Below are 27,177 nucleotides of genomic sequence, written 5' to 3'. Positions count from 1 at the left end.
AGGACCCTTTGTGCCTCCACGCTGTAGGCCCCTTCGCCAGCCATGCAGCCAAAAACCCATGACAAAGCCAGACCCCGGCCCATTCCCTCGTGCACTCGCTACCCTCGGGTGCCAGGAGAGGGCTTGCCACCCAGGCCTGCCCCTAGAGGAGCGTGCTGCATTGCCTTCCCTTCGTGGAGCAGAGCTCCCTCAGGGGGCACAGAAGGAGAGGTTATTTCATGGACAAGGCCGGCAGGCTACAGAGCAGTGGTCTGTCCTAGTCCCATCAGGGCCCCAGCTCACGCCTCCCCAAGGGCCCCTTCCACCCCCAAATCAGCAGGAACTAGCTGGGCTGTTGCCACACCTTCCCCTCAGACTCCTCCCCAGTTGTTTCCTGTGGAAGGATTTTCGGCCATGGCTGAGGAGGGGCCACGAGCTCAAGTCCCCCCAGCCTGTCCAGATATGTCACTGCAGCCGCTAGGCGGGTCGCTCACTGCTCTCCTTCTGAAAGAGAAAATGACTCACTGCTTGGCCTGATGGCCCTTTCTCCTGTCCTGCCCTGCCCTGCCCATGCCCCCACACTGATCCCTCTCAGTCAGCTCTGGCTCTGGGGCTCTTCCAGGGACGAGGGAAGTGCCCAAACCACAAGCCCTGGCCCTGGTGCAGGTCCTGCACTTACTTGTGCTGTGATAACAGCCCTCAGCTGGGCTGATGAGTTACTGATAGCGCCTCAGGGCCATGTGACAGGAACTATGGCCCCCCCACCATTTCCTTGCTGCCTGCAAGGCAAGATACCAGGGTGACGCATAAAACCAAACTGCAGCCAAGGGCAGCCAGAGGCTTGTGCATCTGCTGAGGGGGGGACGGGAGAAGAGTGGCATCAGCTGGAGGGGGCAGGAGGACTCTGTCCCTGAGCTTCTGTGTGTGACATGCAGGTGCAGCCTGTCCCCACTAACTGGTGCATGTGGTCCTGGATAACAGCTGGCTCCAGAGTCCCCAACAGATGAGACCTTCTGAGAATGCTCCCAGTTCGCTACCGTGAGTGATGTGCAGGAAACAGGTTCTCATGGTGCCTGGGAAATCCTGTGCTCTGAGCAGGAAGCATGCACAGTGCACGGTGGCCGGGCTCTGAGCTCACTCATGCCCGTGGCTTGCAGGGGGAAGAGGTGCTGAGCTTCCCTTGCCCGTGGGGAACAAGCTCTGAACTCGCCTATGCCCCCCCCAGGCAACAGGATGGGCGCTGAGCTCACTCATGCTGACTGGGATGGGTTCTGAACTCACCCATGTCCATGGCAGAACGGGCTGCCAGCTCGTCCATCCCCATGGAGGACAGGGGACGGGCGCTGAGCTCGCCCATGCCCGTGGCACATGGGGGACGGGCGCTGAGCTCGCCCATGCCCGTGGCACATGGGGGACGGGCGCTGAGCTCGCCCATGCCCGTGGCACATGGGGGACGGGCGCTGAACTCGCCCATGCCTGTGGCACGTGGGGGATGGGCGCTGAGCTCGTCCATGGCTGTGGCACGTGGGGGATGGGCGCTGAGCTCGCCCATGCCCATGGCATGTGGGGGATGGGCGCTGAGCTCGTCCATGGCTGTGGCATGCGGGGGACGGGCGCTGAGCTCGCCCATGCCCGTGGCACACCATGGACAGGCACTGCCCTGGCAGAAGGGAGGGAAGGCAAAGGAAAGGAGAGACGTGCTGGCCACACATCCCCCCGCCTGCAGTGGCCAGCGGATCACTGATGCAGCGCGGGGGTGGGGTGGGAATGCTCCAGAGCTTGGGGGCCTGCCGGAGGAAGCAGTGCTCGCTCCCAGAGCCCATGCTATGTCTTTGGGGAGAGGGATCCTGGGACAAGGCTTTCCCAGCTGAGCCGACTTTCAGTGAGTGTCCCTCAAGTAGAACCACACAAGGGGCACCAGAGGTCCCAAAGCAGGAGAGTCCTGCCCTCAGACAGCCAGGGCCCATGGCCCGCCTCCATCCAGACCCCCATTTTAATGGCTACGCTGCAGCTTGCCTGCCCGAGTCTGAGAAATCCCTGGGACCGCTGGGCCCTGGCCCCTGCTGAAGCTGGGCAAGGCAGGCCTGGGACACACCCAGGGAGCTGCCGAGTCCTTCGCCGCAGACAGAGCTAAGACTAAAATCACACTCTGCCCTCCAGGTGGACACCACTGGCTAAAGACTACAACTCCCAGCATCCTCTGCATTCCAGGTGAGGGAAGGAATGTGAGCTGGCTCCTGTCCAGCTGGATTCAGAGTAGCAGCCGTATTAGTCTGTATTCGCAAAAAAGAAAGGAGGACTTGTGGCACTTTAGAGACTAACAAATTTATTTGAGCATAAGCTTCCGTGAGCTATAGCTCACTTCATCGGATGCATGCAGTGGAAAAAATACAGTGAGGAGATTTTATTTTCCACCGAATGCACCCGATGAAGTGAGCTGTAGCTCACGAAAGCTTATGCTCAAATAAATTTGTTAGTCTCTAAGGTGCCACAAGTCCTCCTTTTCTTTTTTGTCCAGCTGGATTGTTCTCACTGTGCTTCGTCCCTCGCAGAGCAGCAGGCTCCCCACCCAGGACTGCCCCTGAGGGACGCTGCAGTGGGCAGGTGAGTGAAGCTGAGAAGGGGGATTTGCAGCTGACATGGACTCTGTGAAAACAGCTGGTCTGAGCCCAGGCTCTTGAAATGCCTCCAGCCCAGGGCTGTAGCACCACACTGCTAGCGTGCCCCAGCTCCACCCCGAGCCACGGGCAGCCATGCAGACAGGGTTCAGTCAGCCCTGGGGTGACTTAGGAAGAAGCTATGGGGTGGGGCTGGAGGCGTGCATGGACTTGGGAACAGCAAAAAGCTGATCTGAGTCCTGAGAGCGGCGTAGGAGCTGCCCTCCTCCTGCCCTTATCGGTGCACACAGACCCTGGCAAGCTCAGCTGCCTCCAGTCCAGAGTGTGCCTGCCCCCACAGGCAGCAGGCAAGCTGGTCAGGGAAGGGAGCCAATGGGACACACCCAGGGACTTTGGTCAGTAAGACCAGCTGGTGGGAAGGAGACAGCTGCAGGGAGAGGTCCAGGGGCTGGAGTCTCCAGCCAGCCCCGTCTGGGACCACCAGACCAGAGCGGAGAGAGAAAGCTGGGAGGTTCCTGAGTTTCCCTGACCCTGCAGGCAGGGCTTTGGTGCAGTGTGCCTCTGTGCTTGCAGGCACTGCTCCTCTGGGGGCTGTGTCTGTGCTGGCTGTGGGGCCAAAGGAGGGGTGGGCCCTACGAGCGCCACCCACGGGAGCCGGATGCTCCAGAAATCATCCCTGGAGCGGGACTGAGCCCTCCACGCAGGTTGCACAGAGCGGGGAGATCCAAGGTGAGTTTTGTGCCCAGCCTCTCACACTGGCAGGGGTGGCTCCTGGAGCGGGGACTGCAGGTAGGCGCAGCCTGCATCTACTGGGACCATCACGTCTTCTGCTCTCCTAGCAAGCCCCCGCGGGACCGGTCTGCCTGGGTGTCCAGCTCCCTGGTGCTCCACCACACCAGGGCCAGCGGTTACCTGGGGGCCCAGTGCTTTCCTAAGAGGGAGTGTCTGTCTCTGATAGGGGAAATGGAGCCACGCCAGCCTGGGCCACTGTCTGCCTGGACTTGAGGCAGGGAGTGGTTTGAATGTGAAGGGCTGAGGGAAGTGAGACTCCTGCTGCTCCAGGACTGGAAGGAAGGGGTGGACTCTGCTCCAATTAACTCTTTAGTGCCTGAAGACACTCAGTGCGGGCTTTGGGCGTGGGAAGCAAGTGGCAGGAGAGAGAGGGGGCTGAGGGGGAGGAAGCAGGCAGGGGGCCAGCCCTGCTCCCCTGAGGGCAGTTCTAAGGCCAGTCCAGTGGCTCCTGCGGAGGGTGGAGCATTTGGCATTTCCCAAGGCCTGTGCTGCCCAGCCCTAGGTTCTGGCCTGCAAAGGTGTCCAGGGAGAGCCGCCTTGTGCAATGGAGAACTGTGCTGAGCTGCTTCTTGCACAAGTCTTGTGTGTTGATTGAATCATCTCTGCGTAGGACATGGGGAGGCGGCCTGGCACCTCGTGGGGATGACAGTTCTCAGTATGCTGGGGGCAGGTGCGGATTAGGGCTTTATGGGGCCCTAGGCCAGGGAAAGTGAGGGCCCCTCCCCAACCCCTTCTGCCTGCAGTCCCCCTGCTCCCCACTGTGCTCCTGCTGGGAAAATGGGGTTGGGGCATGGGGTCGTCCCGCCCCCCTGCCTGGCACTCCTTTGGGAGAGTGGGGTCAGGGAGCGGGGGCTTACCCTGCTCTGCCCACCCGGCACTCCTCCAGGGAGCAGGACAAGCCCCGTGCCTCGACCCCACTCCCCAGCAGGAGCGCCGGGTGGGGCAGGGGGGACGGAGTGGGGCACGGGGGGACGGAGTGGGGCACGGGGGGCCTATTTTTGAGGGGCCTCCCAATTGGCCAGGGCCCCTGGGCACAGGTCCCTTTGGCCCAGTGGCTAATCCACCGCTAGCTGGGTGCTGGAATTATCAATATGGGAAACCACCAAACAAAAACTGAACCATAAATTCTTTTATTAAATCCAAGGACCACCTAGTATTTATACAATTGCTCTGAACATGCCTGAAAAGCCAACTCAGTAAGCAATTTCCTACATCCCCTATAGAACAAAACATTCTTGAGCATTTGATCAAGACACCCACAAAGGGGCTAAGCGTGGGGTACTCAGACTCAGGCTGGTCGGTTCCAGGGTGGCCATGTCACCTACCACAGATGTCACTGCCAATTACTGAGTCAGCTAGAACCCACTGGAAACAGGTCACCCCGAGTTCCAGTCTCAGTCCAGACAAGATTTACGCTCTCCTTTCTCCCTGAGGCCTTTCCTCCCCTTCTTGGTGCCCAGCAGGTTTCCACTGCACCTGGGCTCACGCAGGCATTAACACTGGGGAAGGGCCGTGTTGGCTCATCTGAAGACGGATTCTTTTTGTCATATTTTTAACCATCTGCAGTCACCCCTATTGGTCAGAAGCCTTGTTTTTAGACACTTCCCCTTATCACATTAGAGATTCGTGGAACCCCACTCCATTCCTCCTGGTTTTCAAGGCCTTCCTTCCACTTGCCAGTCAGGGCCTTTCTTTACAACACTGAGATTTCCTTAACCAAGCTTAAGCTAACCCCAATTCTTTAATTTCCTATTTATCCTGTGCCAGGGGGAGCTGCCAAAGACATGCCCAGCTCCACACTCGACCGATACCGAGAGTCAGACAGCCATGGGCAGGGAGGGTCAGCCTAGCATGACCTGGGGCTCCCTCCCATCTACTGGGAGAACAATTCCACTTTTGATCCTTCTCCATTGAGCTGCCCCTGGGACCCTGGGGCCCTGCAGATGCTGGGGTCCCAGGTGTCCGGGGTAGCCCTGGTTCTCAGCAGAGAGGTGCATAGGTGATCAGAGGCATTCACAGCCAGTCAGGGGGTCTGGTTAGGGCAGGAGCTCGCTCAGGCCACAGCTCATTCTGCCAGTGCCTTGCACAGACTTTCCAGCTCACTCGGGGTGCAAAATGCATCTTGGTATGTGACCCTCTGGGAGCTGGACTGGGTGAGAGGGGGACGCCCCTCCCCTGGCCTTGGGCTGCACAGGGCATTGTGTGGGGAGAGGACAAAGGGTTTGCATTTACATGCTGCCCAGGCAGGGACACACAGGCTGTTTGTTCTGGTGCCCGCTGAGGAATCAGAACTGGGAGTGTGGAGAAGAGAGTGGCTCCTTTTTCCTGCCTGTTCTGGTTGGGGGAGTAGCCCCAACACACAGGATAAAGCTCCAGCTTTTCCCTCTCTCTGACCCATGTACGGCAGGCTTGGCACTGTGGTGTCTGAGTCCTGACCCTAGGTGCTGCAAGGCTCCCAGGCAGTGCCCAGCATTGACCATCTGGTCTCTCGGCTAGCCGGTCGGAGGGTGGATCACTGCTGGGAGCTGCTCGCACTGCATGACATATGGTGTCTGGGGCTTTGCACAGAGCAAGTGGTCGGCTGGGAACAGACAGAGCCCCTAGCTGGAAACCTGCAACCATGCCTGGGTAGGGATGGAGGAGGGTCCCTGCCGGGACAGAGGGAGCCAGGGGGTTAGTGTGTCTCTGGGCAAGTCGCAGCAGCGCCTAGGAAAGGAGGTCGAGGTTGCGTAGTGCAGAGGATGTGGGAGAGATCTCTCCTCATTGCTGTTTTCTGTGCAGTTTCTTTTTACAAATCGGTGGGTTTCCGCTTCCTTGGCTGTAAGCTGCAACAAAAGGTCAGGGCCCTTGTGTAAAAAAGGAAGCAAGCGCCCTAGGTCAGAGGTTTTCAGACTCTTTTTCTAGGAACCCAGTTGAAGAAAATCGTTTATGCCCACGACCCAACTGAGCTGGGGATGAGGGGATTGGGGAGTTGGAGGGGCTCAGGGCTGGGGCAGAGGGTTGGGATGCAGGAGGGGGTCAGGGTTCTGGGCTGGGGGTGCAGCCTCTGGGGTGGGGCCAGGGATGAGGGGTTTGGGTGCAGGAAGGAGTTCTGGGTTTGGGGGGCTCAGGGCTGGGGCAGGGGATTGGGGCATGGGGTTAGGGGGGGCTCCCGGTCAGTGGCGTAGCAGGGGTGCTAAGACAGGCTTCCCGCCTGCCCTGGCACCGCAGACCGCACTGTGCCTGAAGCAGCCAGCAGCAGGTCTGGCTCCTGGGGAGAGGTGCGCAAGCCCACAGGCACCACCATCCCAGCTCCCAAGCCGGTGCTTGGGGCGGGGGCAGCGCGTGGAGCCCCATAGCCCCCCTGCCTAGAAGCCAGAGCCGTTGCAGCACGGTGTCGGAGCGGGTAGGCACTAGCCTGCTTTCACTGGGCAGCACTGTCGATGGGACTTTTAACACCCCGGTCGGCAGTGCTGACCAGAGCGATGCAGCGCCGAGGTTTGAAAAACACTGCCCTAGGTGACAGGTTTCAGAGTAGTGGCCATGTTAGTCTGTATTCGCAAAAAGAAAAGAAGGACTTGTGGCACCTTAGAGACTAACAAAATTTATTTGAGCATAAGCTTTTGTGAGTAGCTTTGTCTGAGCTTATGCTCAAATAAATTTGTTAGTCTCTAAGGTGCCACAAGTCCTCCTTTTCTTTTTGCCCTAGGTGAGCGGCTGTGCTGCACCTGAACGCAGGGACTGGCCATTGAGCAGCCTTTGCTGGTGGACATGGGGCTGGGGTTAATCCCTGTGGCTAGTGACTCTGGGGCCCCTCGTGACTTTCATCCTCCCCGTGGGGGACGCCGGTTTCTCCCTGATGTAACCCTGGAATTGCACTTGGATGGAGCAGCGTTGATGGACAGGGCGGGGGAGTCTGAGCAGCTGCTGCCTTGCTGAGCTGTGAGGCTGGGGCCACCCCAGAGTGCACCTGGCTTCATTAATCATCCAAAGCCAGAGCAAAGCTACCCTTGCCCCAGGCGCAGCTGTATCCTGTGTCCAGCACTTGGCACTCCCCAGCAGCTCCCTGGTGCCAGACCCTGCACCCATGTGCTGCTGATGCCCCTGCCTTCCTGGAACCTGTCCCAGGGAGGTCTCTGCCCAGTGGGCCCTGCTGACTGCCTTAGAGGCATTGCCACAGGGGCTGTGGGGTTTCCCAAGTGAGTAGGATTCTCCAAGAGAAGCATCTTGTGGGCAGAGGGAGCCTCGACCCCGCTGATCTCTCCAGAACTGGACTGGCCTCCTCCTGTTGAACCAGGCAATCCCTGGGCAATTAGCCTGGAGCCTGAGCCTGTGGGTTGGCTCTCCCCGCAAGCGAGTCACAGAGCACGGCAGCTCCAGTTGCTGCTTGACCTAACTTTGTGGGTGCCCAGTGATGGGCATGTTAGAAACACCTGAAAATATCTAGTCTCCACCCTTCCCCTGGGAATAGCCCCTAGGGCACGATCTGCTGGCTCTGGGCCCGCAGCCCCGAGCTGCTGCTGCATCTGCACTATCTGTAAACAGGGCTGGTGTGTGACTGAATCGCAGCTTTTGTCCCCTCCTCTCTTCCTTCCTCTCCGTGTTTTGTGCTGTGCTGCCTGGCTCAGCACAGTCCCTGTGTTTCCGTGGGACTCGCCTGGGAGGTGGCAGAGCCCAGCACACCCTTCTCCAGCAGCGGGACCCGACTGCAGCCAGCCCCTGCTCACTGGGCTGAATTAGATAGGGAATCGCCCAGCCAGCACCCTTGGCTGTACTCTGCCCATGGCTCACTAGCTCTGGGCGGGCCTGTTTTAGAAATGACAAGTGGGAGATGAAGAGAAGAGGGCGCTGCTAAGAGAGTGTGTTGTTTGGCGAACTCCAGGCCCCGGTGTTGTCTGGATCTGGGCCCTGAGCTGCTGGAATTGCACTTGAGAACCCGAGATGACCCAGCCATTCTCTTTCACCCTTTGTGTTCCGGAGAGTAGGGACGGTGCCAGGTGAGTTGCATGGCCATTTGCCTCCTTGCTGCCTGGGAGGGGAGCACACCATCTGTTCAGACCTGCACCTCCGACGTGCCCATCACCGAGGTGTCTAGGGTCCATTTATGTAACTCAGAGCAGCAACGCTGCTGCCCCACTTGGCTGCCTGCCAGGGGCATGGTCCCTGGACTCTGCCCACTCCACTGGGGAACCTATCCAGACACAGCTATTGCATCGAGTCCTTAACATGGTAGCACTCAGGCTTCTCCCAGTCTGCGGTGGGAGGGAGCCTCTCAGCCCGAGCCAGCCACCCTGGCCCTTGAGAGGCTCCCACTGGCCCTGCCAAGAGAGTGTCCTGGTGGAGCAAGGTTGCCACAGCAACAGCCTCCGTTGTGGGCGCACTTGTCTGCCCTCCCCATGTGGGGATGGGGGCCGTGCAGCTCAGAACTTGCCTCCCTGGGGATACTGAGGGGAAATGGGATTGTTGCAGCGCATCCCTGTGCAGACAGAATTGTCCTGGGGTGGCAATGAGTGTGATCCTGCTCAGGAATTGCTCTGGGGCAGTGGCCCCATGGGCTCTGTGACCCTGCGTGGTAGCAACTCCACAGGCCTTGGAACTCAGTCAGATCCCAAGGCCATGGCCCTTGGATACTTCTGGGGTGCAGCCAGGGGCTGCTGTGTCCCAGCGCCACCCCCGCTGAGTTGACAAGAGGATGCTGCTAGAATCTGGCATCTTTACAAACCTGTGACCTGGCCACCTTGTCTTGAGCCCAAGGGCAGCGGGTTATAGTCATGGTGGGCGCGGCTACCTGCCACTCAGCCTGTATCTTGGCTTCCGTGTTTCCCACAGCCCAGATCTGAGCCTGAGCGATGAGGGTGCTATGCACAGTTCCTTCCAGCAGCTCCTCCAGGAGCAGAGCATGGAGGAGCAGGAGCTGGAGCAGGAGCTGGAGCTGCAGGAGCTGACCCTCGGGGGCAGAGGTAAAGCAGTGACCTGCGGCACGGGTGTATCTGGGGCGCTTTGCAGCCCAAGAAGCTGTGTGTGCTAGAGGGGCACAGGTTATAGCTCAGATACGAAGCCTAGTTTGTGCTCCTGAGACTCTTCCTGGCATTTACTCATTCAACGTTCCATCGTCCAAGCGCTCGCCAAGGTGTCAGCCCCACCCCTCACCCCTTCCCACACCTCAACCACCTGCCCCAGCCCAGTGAAAGTGAGTGAGGGTGGGGGAGACTGAGCCACCTAGGGAGGAGGAATGTAGTGAGCGAGGGGGCAGGGCTGTGGGGCAGGGGGCGGGGCCTCAGGGAAGGGGTGGGGCTAGGGTGTTCAGTTTTGTGCAATTAGAAAGTTGGCAACCCTGTCGCCAAGAGGTCAGGAGGGGCCCAGGGAGCTCGGGCAAGCTTGCTGACGAGAGAGGCTCCGAGCCCTCGGGCCGAGTGCTGGAACAGACAGACCCTGTGGGGGTTAGCAGGGAGCACTCTGTTCCTGGGGTGCCTCTAGCCAGTGCCACTGCAGGTGCCCCACGGAGGCCAGCAGCTCATCTCAGGGCCAGGCGTCTTCTCTGAACAGGTGCAGGCCTGAGCGAGGTATATGGGGAGCCCAGGCATGGAGCTGTGGGCCTGGCTGGGGATTGTCCCCGGGAGCCTGCGGGGAATTCCCTCTCTGATCCCGACAGGCAGAGCTCAGTGCATTTCCTTGCCTTCTCCCAGAAAACCTGGCCCATGGGGCTGCTGCAGCCGGCCGCACCGAGGCCTGGGAGGAGCCAGAGCTGAGGGGAGAGCACCCGGATTTCTCTTCAGCCACGCTACGGATCCTTGCCAGCATGCCCAGCCGCACCATCGGTGAGCATGAGTCCCGGGAAGCCAACCACGCAGCCCCAGCCTGGCTCCGGTCCTGCTGCCCGCCCCCAGCCTGGCCTGATCCCTGTACAGAGAGTGGGATGAGGAGACTGGAGCCAAGAGTCCTGGGCCCGCTCATGGCTGCATGGCCCAGGCGCCGGCTAGTCATACCTCCCAGCCCAGCTGGACCAGCCCCGGGGCAGACCAGTGGTTCTCCAAGAGCCAAACCTGCCCTCACCTGCCTGCCCCAAGCTGTGCCCCACACTCGCCTGACCCAATACCATTCCACTCCAACCACCTGCCCCAAACCGTGCCCCCCACCCTGTCCCCGCCAATACTACCCAGCCCCACCTCAACGCCACCCTGCCCTCACCCCAATATCATCCCACCATCACCTGCCTGTCTGCACCAAGCTGCAACCCCCCGACCTCCACCACCATCACCACCCTGCACCCACCTGCGCCAAGGTATGTCCCCCCACCCCAACCCCACCGTGCCCCACCAACCCCACCCTGCCCCAACCCCCACTGTAGGAACAGTGCAATGCCCCCAGCTGGGACCCTCATTCATGAGGCAGCTGGAAGCAAAGCTGAGGGGAGGGGGACCCGATGCCACTGCCTGGGGCAGCCCCCGAGGAGACCTGTCCCTGGGGAGCTGCTGGCTCCAGAGGCTGCCGATCGCCCGGGCCCGCTAGCTCCCTGCGCCAGGGTGCATGCATTCGCTCACACCCAGTGTGCTGGCTGTGTGTTCCAGGGCACAACCGAGGAGCCATTATCTCGCAGTGCTACAACCGCACAACCAAGCTTCGCCGCCGGAGTAGCTGGCCACCACTGCACCAAGTGTCCCGCTCTGCACGGCCCAGCCTGCGGCAGTACGACCTGGAGCTGGACGCCGGCCACGCAGAGCAGGAAGGTGAGATGCTATTGCTGGAACTGGCGCTGGGAGTCCATGCTCAGGCTGCAGGGCCAGGCATACCAGTGCCCCCCTTGGGATTGGGGGGACCACGTGTCTAGCGCCCCCCCTCGGGATGGGGGAGGGGCCATGTGTCTAGCGCCCCCCCTCGGGATGGGAGAGGGGCCACGTGTCTAGCGCCTGCCCCTTGGGATGGGGGAGGGGCAATGTGTCCAGCGCCCCCCCTCGGGATGGCAGCGATGCTGAGCTGGGGCAATGGCCTGGAACGAAATTCCAGCCCCATCTCATTCCCTGCTCTCCCCCCCACCTCGGCTGAGAATGGACCGGTCCTTGCATGCATGTCCCATGGACATGGAGGCTCCCCATCTTCTGCCAAGGGTGCCCCACTTTGCCCTGCATGACTCTTGCTGCGATTCTCCTCCCCAGACACACACAGCCTGCTGGTGAAGGAGCTGCAGAGCCTCTCAAGCAGCCAGAGGAACCACATGCTGCAGGCGATGCCCATGAGCCTGGCAGAGAAACGCAGCCTCAGGTCCGTCCCCACCAAAGACAGGGGAAGCAGCAGGTGTCAGCTCTGCCCCCGCACCTAAGCGGAGTCTCTCTGGCCTGAGGAACCTGGGTGGGGCAGGGGCTCGGAGAGCATGGGGGTGAATAGAGCAGGCCGATGTCCTGTGGGTGGTGTGGGGTCTCCCAAGAGCAGAACTGTCCCCTCCCGCGGATTCTCCCTTGTGGCGTCTGAGCTGTGGTGTGACGGGACTGTGTGTTGCAGGCAGGAGTTGGGTGGACACAGAAGCACCCTGAGGAAACCCAACAGGACCAGGAGGCCTTTGTCCTGCTGCGGCCAACTCAAACACGACTTTGTCACAGTAAGTCCTGCCCCCGCTCACTGCAGGTGCCAGGCTGGGCCCTTGGCAGCACCGGCTGCTGGGCCAGGAGGGGCGGATCTGATTTTTGTCCAGAGAAACCTCGCAGAGTCAAAGGCCCCGTGCTGCAGGACAGGAGCCCCTGATCTCCTCTCCCTCCCCGCTCTCCCCAGCCCAGGCTGTGGCCCCTGGCAGAGTCCTGCAGTTGGCGCCAGGCCCTGCTGCACTCCTGTCTCTCGCTGGGAATCAAGATAGTGGCTGACTTTTTCCCCAGTTGTTTATGAAGCAGCTCAGATAAATTCAAAGCTGGGTGGAGCCCCCCAGGGAGGGGGGCCCTGGGAACTCTCCAGCGTCCGTGGGAATAGGTGCCTTGTCTGGCCTCCCTGTATGTCCTGGGAAGCTGAAGTCTTGGGATTTCTGCTGGGAAGGGAGCACATTTCTGGAGGCAGGGAAAGGTCTAGCCCAGCACTCACTGGCCAGGGTGGTTCTTGTTATGCTGAGTGCTCACTGCCTGGAGCTGTTGCTGGTATTGGGCAAGGACCTGCCCGGGCTGAGCCCTGGCGCTCGTGGTGAATGGTAGGGGGGCCCTGGTTCTGGTAGGTTCACAGAGCCCCCGAGCTGGTGACATCCCTTCCGCCGGTGACTCCACCAGTGCAGACCAAACAGCTCTAGATGTGCACGGGACACCTGAGACATGATGCTTAAAGGACACAAATCTCTTCCAGTCACAGCTGCCATTGTGCTCAGCTCCCAGGGGCATGGTACATCTCTGTCCATCCCATCTGCGCCTCTGGGCCACTCAGCAAAGCCCTCGCTGGAGTAGCCAAGCGGGAGGAAGGCGATGGGGCCGGGAGCAGCAGAGGGAGAGCATGGCAGGCTACAGTCCAGGAGCAGCTTTGCTGCGCTAAGTAGAGTTTGGCCTTGCGAGACAGTGGCAGCACACACGCTGCATGGATTCCCACAGCTGAGAGGGGAGGTTGGAGGGGCTGCAGGGGTGACTCAGACGGGTTGGTCCTGGCCCCCTTTTCTGACCTGAGTTCTGTTCCCCTCCAGGGGTTCCGGAGTCTCTGGGATGGGTTCCTCTCCCTCCTCCACTCCCTCCAGCCCTGGCATCATTCCCTGAAGCAGATCGGCGGCCGCTTCGGCTCCAGTGTCTTGTCCTACTTCCTCTTCCTCAAGATGCTTCTCATGTTCAATGCCTTCTTGTTCCTGACCCTCTTGATCTTCATGGTAGCAATGCAGGCCGTGTACCCCCCGGCCACTGAGAACAGCAGGCTCTTCACAGGGCTCGAGCTCCTCACTGGGGCGGTGAGTACTGCGTTGGAGGGCGAGACCTCAGAGACCCACCTCCCTCTGTCTGCGTTCCCCAGCCCTGGAGCAGCAGCCACTTGCCCTGCCGCCGCTCAGTGTTCAGGCACAGACAGGATCAGCATCCCCTCCTCAGCAGGAGCTGTGCTTCCAGCCCAGAGCGAGGTGCCTCTGGCAATGGCCTGTGCTGGGTGCTTCAGAGAAAGGCACCCCCCCCCCCGCCTGCAATAGGGCATGGGGCCTGCCGTACAGCAGCTGCACCCTGCATTGGATTTCTTTAGCCTGGACGGGGACTGGATCCCAGAGACGGGTAGGGTGGGAGAGGGGAGCGGCACTGCCATTGCTGAACAGCACCCATCATGGTGCCTGGAGGTGGAGCCCCAGAGATCACAGAAACGTTGGGCGGGAAGGGACCTCGAGAGGACCAAGAAACCCGAGACCCACCTGGGTTTGTCCAGCCTCTTCCTAAAACCCTCCAGTGACGGGATCCATGTCTCCCTTGGTAGCCCATGTAGAGTCCCCCTGCTCTGCAGCTGGGGGAGGCAGTAGGGCCCATTCCTGTCTTCTCCCTGCAGGGCTACTTCACTCAGACTCTGATGTACTATGGCTACTACAGTAACTTCACCCTGAACGACTCCTGCACCCCCAGCAGTAGGAAGTGCCAGCCTGGCAAAGGCCATCTCCTGTACAACATGCCGCTGGCCTATGTGTTCACCATTGGGGTCTCTTTCTTCAGTACATGCATCCTGCTGATGTACAGGTAAGGCGCCCTCCCTGCTCACTGGCTCTGCCTTGCATTATTCACCCTACCGCCCTCATCTGAGTACTTACCCCCCACCACCCCCGACCTCTGGGCCCACCCAGTCTGGGTATTGTATGACCTCTTCCCCTTAACTTACCCCAGCCCCATGCTCCCCACGGCACCCACTGATGGCTCGGAAATGCCCCCCTTTCCTTTCCTTTCTCTGCAATCTCCATTCCCTGACTGCTCCTCGTCCAGCATGTCCCGATCCTTTGGCGAGAGTTACCGCGTGGGCAGCACGTCGGGGCACTTTGCCATGAAAGTGTTCTGTGCCTGGGACTACAAGGTGATCCAGAGACGCTCCGTCAGGCTGCAGAACGAAAACATCCGGACTCAGCTGAAGGCGAGTGCTGCGCAGAGAAGTTCCACCCGCTCCCGGGTCACTGAGACGGCCTGGGTTGGCCACAGGGTTCAGGCAAAGGCCTGAGACTTGGCAGATGTGGGTTCGACTCCAGGCTCTGCCACATTCTCCTTGTGGGACCTTGGGCAAGTCCCTTAAACCCTGTGCCTCCGTCCCCATCTGTTAAAGCCAGGGGGCAACACTGCCTGCTCTGGCTTGTCTAGGGAGCTGGGAAGCACTTTGAGTTTGGAACTCTTTTTCCTTGTGTACAGGTAGCACCTAGCCCCAGGGACCCCTGGGCTCAGTGGGACTTGTGGGCACTACCCCAATTATAACAATATCACTGATCATATTATAGATTCAGTTCTTTTATTAGGGACCAAACTGTGCAGACTTTACCCCACAGCTCTGCTGGTGCCCTGTAGCCCAGATTCACAGCTGCCCCTGCCCCCCCTCCCACAGCTGTGCTGGTGCCCCTCACTATTGCTCTGCCCCGCTGTGTTACTCCTGGGCTGCTCCTGAGCCAGGAATGACCACCATGGTGGCTTTGTAACTGGGCAAGCTGGGGATTAAATTGAAGCCACAAAATTCACTTTCAGTTGTGACCTAAAGCGGGATTTGAGCCTGAATCCCCACAGCTGAAAGATGGGTGTGTTACACCAGGTCCTGGCCCATTCCCCAAGGATCAACCCCTGCCCTAGTGTTGGAAACCCCCTCTTCTGCCCCTTGGGACAACAGCTCTCTTGGTGCATCCAAAGGCCCCGGGTCCTTCCCCTCTGCAGAACCGTTTGGCTGCTCCCGGATCCATTCCACCACTCCCTCCTTCCTGGGGAGGCGTTTGCTACTCCGGACCTGCAGCCTGTTCCCAGCAAACGCTGAGCCCACCAGTCAGCCCCAGCAACATTGGTACCAATCAGGTCAGGCTGTTATGGTTCTGTTTTGCAGGAGCTGCTAGGAGAGTGGCAGTCCAAGTCTCTCCCAATGAGCCTGTGCAGGAGGGTGGGCAGGATCGTGGTTCTCAGTCTGGCCTGGGCACTGTCTCTGGGCACCGTCCTAGGCAGTGTCATCGCAGTGTATTACTTCTCCGAACACATGCTCAAGGTGAGTGCGGGCCCTGTGCTGGGCCCTCCTCTCATAAGGGGCTGTCATCCCTGCCTGGAGGGGTGTCCCGGAGCTAGCGGGGCGGGGGCTGGGCTCTGCTGAGACATGGGCAGTCGCATTGTTCCCAAGAGGCTGGGGATGTTCTGGTGCAGGCAGAGTCCCGTGTCAGGAGATTCAGGAGCCTGTGTGTGGTCTGTAGGCCAGTAATCCCCTTGGTACCTGCTTTCCAGGTGCACCAGGACAGCCGAGACAGGGGGAGCAGTGAGACCCAGCAGGAAGCCTTCCTGCTGGTTCTGCCTATGGTGGTGTCTCTGATGAACCTGGTGATGCCGTACCTGTATAACCTGCTGGCAGCCTGGGAGAAGCAGGAGTCTCCAGCACTGGAGGTGTACGTGGCCATCTGCAGGTAGGGCGGTGGGGGTGGGGTGTACTCCCCTCCATCTGGGTTTTTCTTTTGCTCTTGGTTGCTGTGCTACAGCTAGAAATCCAGCACTGGGAGCCCGGGACTCCCTGAAGGACCTGGGCTTGAGTACCCTCTCAGAGAGCCATAGGCCTTCCATCTTCCTCCTTCTCCTTGCCACCAGGGGGGCACCATGTGCTCTGGGGTGGGCCCTGGCTGCTCTCAGGGCTGGCCAGGGACTGCCCCAGAGGGACAATGGAGATGCATACAGCTGGTGCCCTTCCCTGCACTGAGATCTCGGACGGAGCAGCTGAATGGAGCAGGTGAGCTCACATGCTTTAGCCCAGCAGAGCTCTCTGTCCATCCCTGCCCTGCTCCTCTTGCTGGCATGGGATCGCTCTCGCTCGCTCACTCTGATACCTTCCTCTCCCCCTCTCTTTCGTCCTGAGGAGTTTGATTCTGAAGATGGTCGTTCTGGGCCTGCTGTGTTACCACTGGCTGAGTCGGACGAGGGGATACTACTTGGAGGGCGAGGTCAGTCTGCATTGGTTGCAACCTCTGCTTGTTGAGAGCTGGGCCCTTGCAGCTCTGGGCCCCTGCACCCAGCCCACACTCTAGCCCACAGCTGCATGGGCTGCACAGAAATGAGGGGTAAATGGATCTTGTGCATGCTGAGGGAACAAGAGCTACTCGGAGCTACAGAATGGCCCAGCTGCACCCTTCAGAGAGAGGAGCACTCATTTAAGCTCTCCCATTGGCCCAGGGATATTGGGACAATCTGCCACCCCTGCCGTGCTGGGTTCAGATTATCAGAGCAGATCCCAAGCTAAATACGAGTCAACAGTGTAACACTGTGCAAAAAAAGCAAACATCCCTCTGGGATGTATTAGCAGGAGTGTTGTAAGCAAGACATGAAGTAATTCTTCCGCTTTACTCCGCACTGATTAGGCCCCAACTGGAGTATTGTGTCCAGTTCTGGGCGCCACATTTCAGGAAAGATGTGGACAAATTGGAGAAAGTCCAGAGAAGAGCAACAAAAATGATTAAAGGTCAAGAAAACATGACCTATGAAGGGAAATGGAAAAACCTGGGTTTGTTTAGTCTGGAGAAGAGAAGACGGAGGGGGACAGGATAACTATTTTCAAGTACATAAAAGGTTGTTAAAGGGAGAAAAATTGTTCTCTTTAACCTCTGAGGACAGGACAGAAAGCAATGGGCTTAAATTGCAGCAAGGGAGGTTTAGGTTGGACATTAGGAAAAACTTCCTAACTGTCAGGGTGGTTAAGCACTGGAATAAATTGCCGAGGGAGGTTGTGGAATCTCCATCATTGGGGATTTTTAAGAGCAGGTTAGACAAATACCTGTCAGGGATGGTCTAGGTCAGTGGTCACCAGCCAGTCGATCTTGATCGACTGGTTGATCCTGGAGACTCTCCCAGTCAATCCTGATCTCTGGTGGTGTAGCAGAGCTGCCGCTAAGACAGGCTCCCTAAGTGTCCTGGCCCCATGCTGCTCCCGGAAGTGGATCGCATGCCCCGGGGGGGGAGGGGGCAGGGGTCTCTGTGCGCTGCTCCTGCCTGCAAGCACCACCCCCGCAGCTTCCATTGGCCAGGAACGGGGAACTGTGGCTAATGGGAACTTTGGGGTTGGTGCCTGCGGAAAGGGGCAGCGTGCAGAGCCAAGTGCCCCCCCCGCTCCTCCCAGGGGCCACAGTGGCGTGTTGGTCCCTTCCAGGAAGCCTGCCTTAGCCTCGCTCGCTGCTGACCGAGGTAAGTGCCACCCGGTGGGAGGCCACACCCCAATCCCCAGCCCTGAGCCCCCTCCCAGAGCCAGCACCCCATATCCTCTCCTGCACCCTGCACCCTCTCCTGCACTCCAACACTCTGCCGCAGCCCAGATTCCCTTCCTGCATCCAAACTCTCTCCCAGAGCTTGCACCCCTCACCCCAAGCCCCTGCCCCAGGCTCAGCCCAGAGCCCCCTCCCATACTGCAAACCTCTCGGCCCTAGCCCAGAGCCCAGACCCCGTCCCAAACCCCAACCCCCTGCCCCAGCCCGGTGAAAGTGAGTGAGGGTGGGAGAGAGTGAACGACGGAGAGAGGGGGGAGATGGAGTAAGCAGGACTGGGCCTTGGGGAAGGGGTCGAGTAGATCCCAGGTTGCCTTTATATTCAAAAAGTGATCTTGGGCGTAAAAAAGGTTGGAGACAACTGGTCTAGATAATACTTAGGCCTGCCACAAGCGCAGAGGACTGGACTAGAGACTGCTCGAGGTCCCTTCCAGTCCTGCGATTCTGTGATTGTTGCTGGCTCTTGCAATGGGCAGGGATGGCACAATGCAGCATAGCAAAGATTCCAAGTTCCCCTTTCGAAGAGGCAGACTGTCGTAATCTGAATGCTCAGTGGCTAGGTTTGGCTAGTAAGTGAGAATGTTGCCAGCCCACCAGTTGCCATGGAAAGAGTGCCTTAGCGGGCAGGGCACCACGAGTGAGTGCCTCACTGTTGAGGGAGCTGCAGGGCAGGTGTTCACAGACCTTGCTTGGGGGCTACAGAAGAGCTGATGGGAGGAGGGAGCCATCTCTACCCTCTTCCCTGATGCACCCGTGCCTGTGTTTTCCCAGTGCTGGGAGACGTCTGTGGGGCAGGAGCTGTACCGCTTTGTGGTGATGGATTTCATGTTCACACTCCTGGACACTTTCCTTGGGGAGCTGCTCTGGAGGTAATGCTTGTGTGGTACCCATCCCTGGTGCTGGGGCCTCCCCAGCTCCACCATGCAGAGGCAGCTCTGGCTTGCTGGGACACTGGCACATCTTGCTTGCAAGGTTGGTCTCTGTTGGAGTGAAAGTTCAGGGGCTCAGTGTCCTGTGGCCTCAGCCCCTTGAGAGTCTCTCTCTGCCTTCCAGGCTCATCTTGGAGAAGAAGCTGATGAGGAAGCAGAGGCCTGAATTTGACATTGCCCGGAATGTGCTGGAGCTGATCTATGGGCAGACCCTGACCTGGTGAGGCATCTCCTGCTGCCAGTGGTTCAACAGCTTCCCCCCCACCCGTTACCTGTGTAGCTAGAGCCTCTTCCCAGAGCCGATAGGCTGCTGCCAGATTTCATGGGTGCTTCTGGCTGCCTCATGCAGGGGCTCAGACACAGAGCCGCGAGCACCTTTAAACCCCCCTGCACACGGAGCTCCCCCGGGAGCGAGAACACCCCAGGTGGGAAGGTACCCGACACGCTGCAGGGCTGCGGGCGGGATAAGAACCTGTGCAGAACAGAACGTGCGTGGAAGGAGGGCAAATGCTCTGGGGGCCAGGTGTAAGGTCAGGATTACGATTCCCTCGCAACCTGCAGCAGGACTCGTGTCAATGGCAGAACAAGGCCTCGTGTAGTAACTAACCATTGGCCTTATTTGTGATTCGTTCAGTGCTTGTCGCTTCCATCCTCACTCAGGCCATCCCGGTTTCTGCCCTTTGTTTCTCTTCTCTCCAAGTCGCTTCTGTTCCTCCTGCATCTCCTTCCTGCAGCGATTCCCCATTCCCAGCCTCCGGCTGCACCCCCCATTCCTGCTCCAGCTGCTCAACCAGCCCATGTGGGCACTGTGTGTCAGAGCGAAGCTCCAGCCAGACTCCTAGTTGAGTTCCCCCATCTGAGCCACGCAGGCACCATGTACTGGTCGCACTCCACTCGCTTGTAGCAGGTTTTCTCTGTAGACTCCAGGGCTAGAAACTCATTGTGTGAAAAAGGAAACTGGAAAGGCTGCGCCGTGTGGGTACAGCGTGGGGGTCACATTGTCAGGCAGGCCGGATCAGGCCCCTGGGCAGCGTGGGGGTCACGTTGTCAGGCAGACAGGCCGGATCGGGCCCCTGGGCTGCGCCATGGGGGTCACGTTGTCAGGCAGACAGGCCGGATCGGGCCCCTGGGCTGCGCCATGGGGGTCACGTTGTCAGGCAGGCAGGCCAGATCGGGCCCCTGGGCTATGCCGTGGGGGTCACGTTGTCGGCCAGGCTGGATCTGGCTCCATTGTCCACTTTGGAAGCCCCCCATCTGGAGGAGAACAAGGCAATGACCATGCTGCCCCATGGCTGGGGGCACTGGCTCCTGGGTGGCGGGGGGACGGGGGGAGTGCAGGGCTCTCACAAATTTACTGTATCTTTCCTTCTTCCTTTCAGGCTGGGGGTTTTCTTTTGCCCCCTCCTCCCAGCTGTCCAGATCCTCAAGCTAGTGCTCCTGTTCTACATCAAGAAGGTAACGGTCGTCCCCACCCACCGGCCTTTGGCTCGCAGCTGCTGTTCGGCCTCAGCAAGTGCTGCAGCTGCAATCACGCTGTCCAGAGCCGGGAGGTCTAGAGGCTGGACTGGGGGAAAGGTCCCCGCCGAGTTCTATATTCAGCTCTGTCCAGAAACAGAGGAGAGCTCCCTGAGAAGAGAGGGGTCAGACGGGCGTTCCTCACCTGCACCAGTTCTCACCCTCTCTGTTTCTATTAGCAGCAGTGGCCTGAGACTCCCTGGGCCCAGAGAACATCTGTCCCATGTCCTGGCCGATGGGGGGTTGTTACACTCGGGTCAGAAGTTAGTAGCTGGTTTAACTCTGTATCTCCAGACCAGCCTGATGAAGAACTGCCAGTCTCCCAGCAAGCCGTGGCGCGCATCTCACATGAGCACTGTCTTCATCACCCTCCTGTGCTTCCCCTCGTTCCTGGGCGCCGTGATCTTCCTCTCCTACATCATCTGGGCGTGAGTTTGTGTAATGAGAACCCTCCATGCCTACAGAGAGAATGGAGCCAACCAGCCGTGGGGTCTGACTGCTCTTCCCTCCCCCTTTCCCCCCTCCAGCTTCCCAGTGCTTTGGTCCCAATCAGCCTTTGTGTCCTGTCTGCTCTTCAGGGCTGGGCCTGTCTCGGAGCTGTCTGTAAGTCACCTTGCGTGCTTTAGCACTGTATGAATAAAGGCAGCCAGAGGATATTTCTGCAGAGAGGATTCGCCTGCCTCCGACTCAGCCCTGCGGTTTCTAAACACCTGTGCACTGCTGGGGGTGGGGCAGGGAGGCAGGGGTGCCTTGGATCAAATCCCTGTTAGAGGAAGTCTTTCCCGGTGCATGACTGCAATTGGAGCCCATTCTAGGGGGCATGGAAATCGGGTCTGTGTTGTTTCTTGAGGTAACATCTAGATTCCACACCAAAGGCACAAAGCCCAGGTCAGGTGGTGGTTCTGGTAGCAAGTGAATTGCTGCTGGAAGTCATCCTCTACCACAGGTGGCCATTTGACTTTCATCTGCTCTTTGTCTGCCCAGAGTGAGACCATCCAAAACATGTGGCCCGTTCCGGATGCAGGAGACCATCTACAAGTCAGGGAAGACTTGGGTTCAAGAGCTGGAGAAATCCAGCCCAAACATTGCCTGGGTCACCTGGATCCACAAGTACCTGGTGGAAAATACCTTCTTCCTGTTCTTTGTGTCTGGAGTCCTGCTGTGAGTATGACTGAATTCAGAATCCAAGCCTGAAAACTACAGGCAAACACACCAGACTGGACTCCCCATAGCTGAGAATAGCTGCTCAAGGCATTCAGTCCTTGTGCTTTGAGCTCCCTGGTAAGCCGGGACAGTGTCACCCAGGAGCATTCCTGCCTCCGCCCAGAGAGCAGCACTGGTCTTACATTGGGTTTGGCACAGCCCTTTGAACCTAGCCGTTATTTCTCCTTACCATGGTCTCACTCTCCCATGGGTGTGAGCCTGGAAGAAGGTGTTGGTGCTGCTGCTCCGGCAGCTAATGGAGCGGCTCCCCTGAACCAGGTGGTGGAGCTGCCTCTTCTGCGTGAGGGGGTCAGATGTGTCACCCCACTGAAGTAGTGAAGCACAGTTTGACATCCTCACCCCACGCATTGTATCGCCACTCGGGGGAGCTGGAGGGCTGCTCAGGGAGTGTGTGTCCCACTCCTCACTCCCTGGGCGCCTGAGGCAGAGAAACAAGTGGCTGAGCACAGAGAAATGTGTTGGAAGGAGAGGTTGGGTGTGTGAGAAAGGAGGTCTCTGACTGGCTGCTGGGGCCAGCCCAGTTGTCCCCCCCATACCCTGTCCGTCCTCCCCCCGTCCCCTGCTCTGGCTTAGAGAGAATGGCAGGTGATCTAGCCATGCATCTGGGATGCGTTACCCCCTCAAATGTGGGCATCAGACCCTGAGTCCTGCAGTTCATGTCCTTCCATTGCAGAGCTGTGATCTACCTCCACATCCAGGTGGTGAAAGGACAGCGGAGAATCATCTGCCTGCTGAAGGAACAGATTGACAACGTGAGTTCATGGGACCTCTGCATGCTGCTTGCTTCTTACTGCCTTATGTGTGGGACTTGGGGACCCAGGGAAAGCTGAATTGGGCCTGCCTCTGTGCCAGTACCTTAAATAAGGCCCTACCATGGCACAGAGAAGTGCCTTTTACATGCAAAGGTTTAAGCCGAAGGTGTGAGGAGAGAGGCTGTTGGGAAGGCCAAGACTATAACTGAGTTCAAAAAAGAACTAGAGAAGTTCCTAGAGGACAGGTCTTTCATTGGCTATTAGCCAGGATGGGCAGGGATGGTGTCCCTAGCCTCTGTTTACCAGATGCTGGGAAAGTGTGACTGGGGATGGATCACTTGATGATTCCCTGTTCTGTTCATTTCCTCTGGGGCACCTGGCATTGGCCACTGTCGGCAGATGGGATACAGGGCTAGATGGACCTTTGGTCTGACCCAATGTGTCCGTTCTTATGAGGAGAAAGGGTTTGTGGTACTTATTGGTAATCTGCTGTGGAGCCATAAGGAAAACTGGGGACATAGATTTCACAGGAGCCCGTGGCTCGGCGTTGGTTCCTTGTACCCCATGCTTATGCCTCAGGGAGGTGATGGGAGGTGCAAGATGTAGTCAAGTGGACAGAGCATGGGTCTGGGATCCAGGAACTCCCGAGTTCTAATGGTTGCCTAAGGTTAGACACCTACACACACATTTAGGCACCCAAATGAGTGGCCTAGTTTTCACGAGTGCTGAGCACCTGCAGCTCCCACTGGATTTTGGCCATAACAGCTGAGTGTTAGTTTCTCCATCTCTTCTATTAGAGCGGCTTGTTTTGCCAGGGGCCATGGCCCTGTTCTGCCCCCCTTTTCTCACGATGGTGTCTCTTCTGTTCTAGGAAGGGGAAGATAAGAGATTTCTCATTCAGAGGCTTCAGTGCATTTATGGGAAGCAAGAGACCCATCCTTGGGTGTCAGGTGAGACTCAGTGCGTGGCTGGGGGTGGGCAGGGGACGGAGTCGGACTGAAGCTCCTGGACGTTGATGCTCCAAGGAGATGAAGGAAATGTTGGGAGGATTTATCCAATGCCTCGTCTGTAAGTGAATGAAGCCTGGGCCCAGCTGCCCCTTCCGCTGCCCCGACCAGCTGAGTTCAGTACAGCTCTGGGCAGTGCAGGTAGCAGCCAGAGCTGCAAAGCAAAGGGCGTCTGTGGTGGGCAAACAGAAACAGCAGGGAATTGCCTGAGCTAGTCAGCAAAATCTCTACTGCAGTTGCTGTGCCGCAACAGGGACCTAGATGGGCATCGCCTCAGCTTTCAAAGGCAGAGGCAAATAGGTACAATGTTCCCAGCTGACTTCGTACCGAGGCAGACCAGGCCCCAACTCTGTGGCTGCTACCTTGCCTCACACACGCCACAGGGAATAGCTGTTCACTCCTCTTTCACTGGGAACAGCTTTTGACTGGGAAACCATTTCCCCTGTGCTTAGGGAGGCTGAGGGGCCATTCAGTTCCAGGCCCTGCTGTTCCATGGCGAGGACAGCAGAGGGTGCATGTTGCCCCATCTAATCCCGCAGCAAGGGAAGTGCTTAGGAACCAGAGTCTGCAGAGAGGCTGGATTGTGAGCGAGGGACCATTTCCCTGTGTGTCTGGGCAGCACCCACACCGGGAGCCAGGACCCGAGGGGCCCTTGGCATTATAGGAGCATACAGATTTGATTATGATAATGACTGAAGCGCTCCCTTTGTGCTGTAGGAGTCCCTTGGAAGGAGCTGAATGTGTGACCAGGACTTTCCCTCTGGCCGCAGCCTCCTATTGGAGAGACCGGAGCCAGGAATGGACTTTACAGGGCTGCACTGAGAGATGCAGACATATCTCTGAGAAAACCAGTCTCCTGCTGGTGCTAGCACCCAGGCCATGCCCTACAGCTGCACTGGCGTGTTATCTTTGGGCAAAAACCTCCACACCTATCATGTACTGGTGCTTGTAACTCTGTCTCTCCAGGAAATGCTGCCGAGACCTTGCCTTCCATCAGGGCACAGGGTCCAGACGCCATGCGGGCGGTCAGGCCCTGCTGGAGCCGAGCACACCTGGTGCCAACGGGTTCTAAAAGTGATGGCCCAAACCAGGCTCTTGTCTGACAGTGGGATGTTTAACGCTGCTGGGCCTTCAGCTGGTGTCTGCAAAGCCACCAGATCCCAACCTGGCTGTCCCAGCAGCTGGGTGGTTTTCAGGAAGCCCCTCCCCTGGGGACATGTTACTCTGTTACTATTAAAACCACGCTCCCTCTTTCTAAGCTCCCCACCGAGTTAGAAAAAAGAAAAGGAGTACTTGGTGGCACCTTAGAGACTAACAAATTTATTTGAGCATAAGCTTTTGTGAGCTACAGCTCACTTCATCGGATGCATTTTCTACTCTGAAACCTGTCATTTATTTTGTTGTTTTCAAGTTCTTCAGTAACTGGCCCAGCTGGTTGCTGGTGACTGTTTTCTGTCACATGGTTGTGAAAAGAGGGAGCTCCTGTGGCAGCTCATTCTAACATCCACTGATATGCAGGCGTGGGGGAGAAGTCCTCACCTCTGTCCCAGAACCTTGTCTGAACTGACCAGGGCTTCTCCTTCCCCTGCAATCCCTTACCCAGAAAGTCTGCCCCAAGAAGCTGATGTTCCAAAATCTGCTTTCACCGTTACGAGCTGTGAGGCAGCAGCCCATCCCAACAGCTTGGTGGCCACCCATGGCACCACTCGTGGGCATCTGGCAATTGCTAACTACCTCCGGCCTTTGTTTCTCACTGGATGAGCACAGCTCCTTGGAGAGGCAGGCAAGGCAGAAAAGGATGGACTCAGCAAACTCCACAGCTATTACTGAATGCTAGGACTGACCAGTCAAGCGAGGAGGTTTTGTTTCCTGGGGCCTGGCAAGAGCATGAATGCCAGCTTCAGGGCAGACTGTTAGGAACCAGGGCTTAACCCCACATTGCCTGGGAGTTTTAGACTTAGATTTCACCAGCCAGGTTCAAGTGTTAACTCCTCAGGCACTGAAACAGCCTTAACATGGAGTCACAGACAGATGTGTGATGAAGTGGGACTGTTCTTAATGTTAAATGAATGCATCCGATGAAGTGAGCTGTAGCTCATGAAAGCTTATGCTCAAATAAATTTGTTAGTCTCTAAGGTGCCACAAGTCCTCCTTTTCTGTTTGCGGATAAGGGTGTGTGACTGTTGCAGAGCCCTAGAGGGCAGGTTGTGCAGGGGTCTGGACACAGAAAAGGGCCAACACCTTGTTTCCCGGCAACTGAGGGCCTGGCCCCTTCCCCCCTGCAAGGTGAGAGCTCAGAGGAGGAGGGGGTGGAGGGTGAGTCAGTTTGGGGCTGGCTGGAGATGAGGAGTGAAGTGCAGACGTGCTTGTCTGGCTCACTGCCCCCTAAAATGGACTTGGCTGAGGGGTCCTATTCTCTACATCTACAAGCTCTGGTTTAGACCATGTTCCTGTCATCTAATAAACCTTCTGTGTTACTGGCTGGCTAAGAGTCACGTCTGACTGCGGAGTTGGGGGGCAGGACCCTCTGGCTTCCCCAGGACCCCACCTGGGCGGACTCGCTGTGGGAAGTGCACGGAGGGGCAGAGGATGCTGAATGCTCTGAGGTCAGACCCAGGAAGGGGGAAGCCATGTGAGCTTTTTTGCCCTGCAGACAGGCTGCTCCCAGAGAGGAGACTTCACCAGAGTCCTGACTGGCTTCGTAGGGAGCAGTTCCAGAGCATCGCCCCTGGGGACTCCGTGACAGACTGGAATGCCCAAGGGGACTATCTTGTCACCTAGGCAAGCTTGCCTCAGTGATAGATGGTCCCTTACACCCAAAATCACCATAGTCAGGTTACTCCCAGCCCCAAAGGACCAGTCACTCATCCCAGATCAATTGCACTTTAAATCTTACACCAAAGACAATACCTGTAGCCAATCCTATAATAAACTATCTACAGATTTATTAACTAGGAAAAGGAAATAGATATTTACCAGGTTAAAGCAGGAAAAATGAGTTAGTCTTAAGTTTCAAAAAGCTTCTATAATAAGTAAGTTCTGTAAGTATCCGGGGGCAGCCGTGTTAGTCTGTATCCACAAAAACAACCAGGAGTCCGGTGGCACCTTAAAGACTAACCGATTTATTTGGGCATAAAAAAAAAATGCTTATGCTCAAATAAAGCTGTTAGTCTTCAAGGTGCCACCGGACTCCTTGTTGTTTAAGTTCTGTATGTTCTTCAAGGCTAACCCAGGCCAAGCACTGGGGGTCATTTGCTTATGCTTACTAATCCTTGACCTTAAAATCCAAGCAATATAAAGATACAGCTTCTCCTTGTTAGGGCTTTTTATCCCTTCCCTCCTTCTGCTTGGAGTTCCAAGTTCAGGGGTTTGGAGGAATTCAGTTGCACACCGCCTCTTCGTTGTGTGTGGTGGAGGGAGCAATCAACAAAGTATTTTGTCCTCTGATGTCCCACAATGGTTCATCTGGTGTTGTTGGATCTTCTTTCCTTGGGGAGGAGAGAACACCTCTTGGGGCAATTGGTATTTCATGTTTGTTAATGCTTCTCTTCTGTCTGGTGATTTACAGTTACAGAGCAAACCCTTAACTATTCACTTATAACATGAGATAAGTGAGATTAATGCAGGCAGCAAGTTACAAGCATTTAATAAAGTCTGAACACTGGCACATTTATAACTCAGCTTACACCTGGCTGCCTGATGTCCTCCTCCCCCAGCGATCATATTTTCTGGTGGGCCCTATCCACAGCCCACACAGACATCAAGCCTCACTCATGGAAGAGGGCCAGGATGTAACTCAAGAAGAAGGGGGTGAGTCAGAGCCAATTCGCAGGCAGCTGGGAGGAGTTTTACCACACCCATGGGAATTTCCTGGCTTTGTCGCTGTTAACTGTACTTGCCCCCACCCCTATCCTTTTGAAATGGCAGAGAGGCATGTGAGTAACCCCTGTGTGACTTGGCTCTAGCCCAGCTCTTTCCCCACAGCCAGGTGGTGTC

The 27,177-nt window shown here is 57.6% G+C and overlaps 1 protein-coding gene across 19 annotated transcripts; it reads left to right on the top strand.

Moving 5' to 3' along the window:
* The first annotated feature begins 782 nt into the window (after positions 1–782).
* On the top strand, positions 783–25,663 carry TMC6 (transmembrane channel like 6). Of its 19 annotated transcripts, XM_043496546.1 has the most exons (23): positions 787–1,017; positions 2,140–2,190; positions 2,498–2,583; positions 7,078–8,365; positions 9,198–9,328; positions 10,055–10,186; positions 10,937–11,095; positions 11,522–11,627; positions 11,865–11,961; positions 13,012–13,266; positions 13,842–14,026; positions 14,267–14,411; positions 15,354–15,509; positions 15,740–15,915; positions 16,359–16,443; positions 18,526–18,623; positions 18,808–18,903; positions 20,063–20,138; positions 20,493–20,626; positions 21,183–21,359; positions 22,096–22,174; positions 23,046–23,124; positions 23,899–25,663. In XM_043496546.1, the coding sequence occupies exons 4-23, from the start codon at positions 8,310–8,312 to the stop codon at positions 23,925–23,927; spliced, it is 2,451 nt and encodes an 816-aa protein (XP_043352481.1). In that variant the 5' UTR covers positions 787–1,017; positions 2,140–2,190; positions 2,498–2,583; positions 7,078–8,309; the 3' UTR covers positions 23,928–25,663. The 19 variants fall into 19 exon arrangements, with proteins under 19 accessions (XP_038228571.1, XP_038228570.1, XP_038228572.1 ...); XM_038372644.2 differs by having other exon boundaries at positions 785–1,017; positions 8,251–8,365; positions 20,063–20,626; XM_038372646.2 differs by having other exon boundaries at positions 785–1,017; positions 8,184–8,365; positions 20,063–20,626.
* Positions 25,664–27,177: the final 1,514 nt, after the last annotated feature.

The sequence above is a fragment of the Dermochelys coriacea genome, chromosome 14, assembly GCF_009764565.3.
Source record: "Dermochelys coriacea isolate rDerCor1 chromosome 14, rDerCor1.pri.v4, whole genome shotgun sequence".
NCBI classification, from domain to species: Eukaryota; Metazoa; Chordata; order Testudines; family Dermochelyidae; genus Dermochelys; species Dermochelys coriacea.
The sequence above is the reverse complement of the archived record's forward strand: the minus strand, read 5'-3'. Positions and strand labels throughout refer to the sequence as shown.

What these genes read in the sequence shown, in the direction of transcription:
- TMC6 (XM_038372642.2), top strand. An exon ending in AGGGACGCTGCAGTGGGCAG is followed by an intron (nt 2,584 to 9,197) that starts GTGAGTGAAGCT and finishes TGTTTCCCACAG; the next exon opens with CCCAGATCTGAGCCTGAGCG. An exon ending in GATACTACTTGGAGGGCGAG is followed by an intron (nt 16,444 to 18,525) that starts GTCAGTCTGCAT and finishes GTGTTTTCCCAG; the next exon opens with TGCTGGGAGACGTCTGTGGG.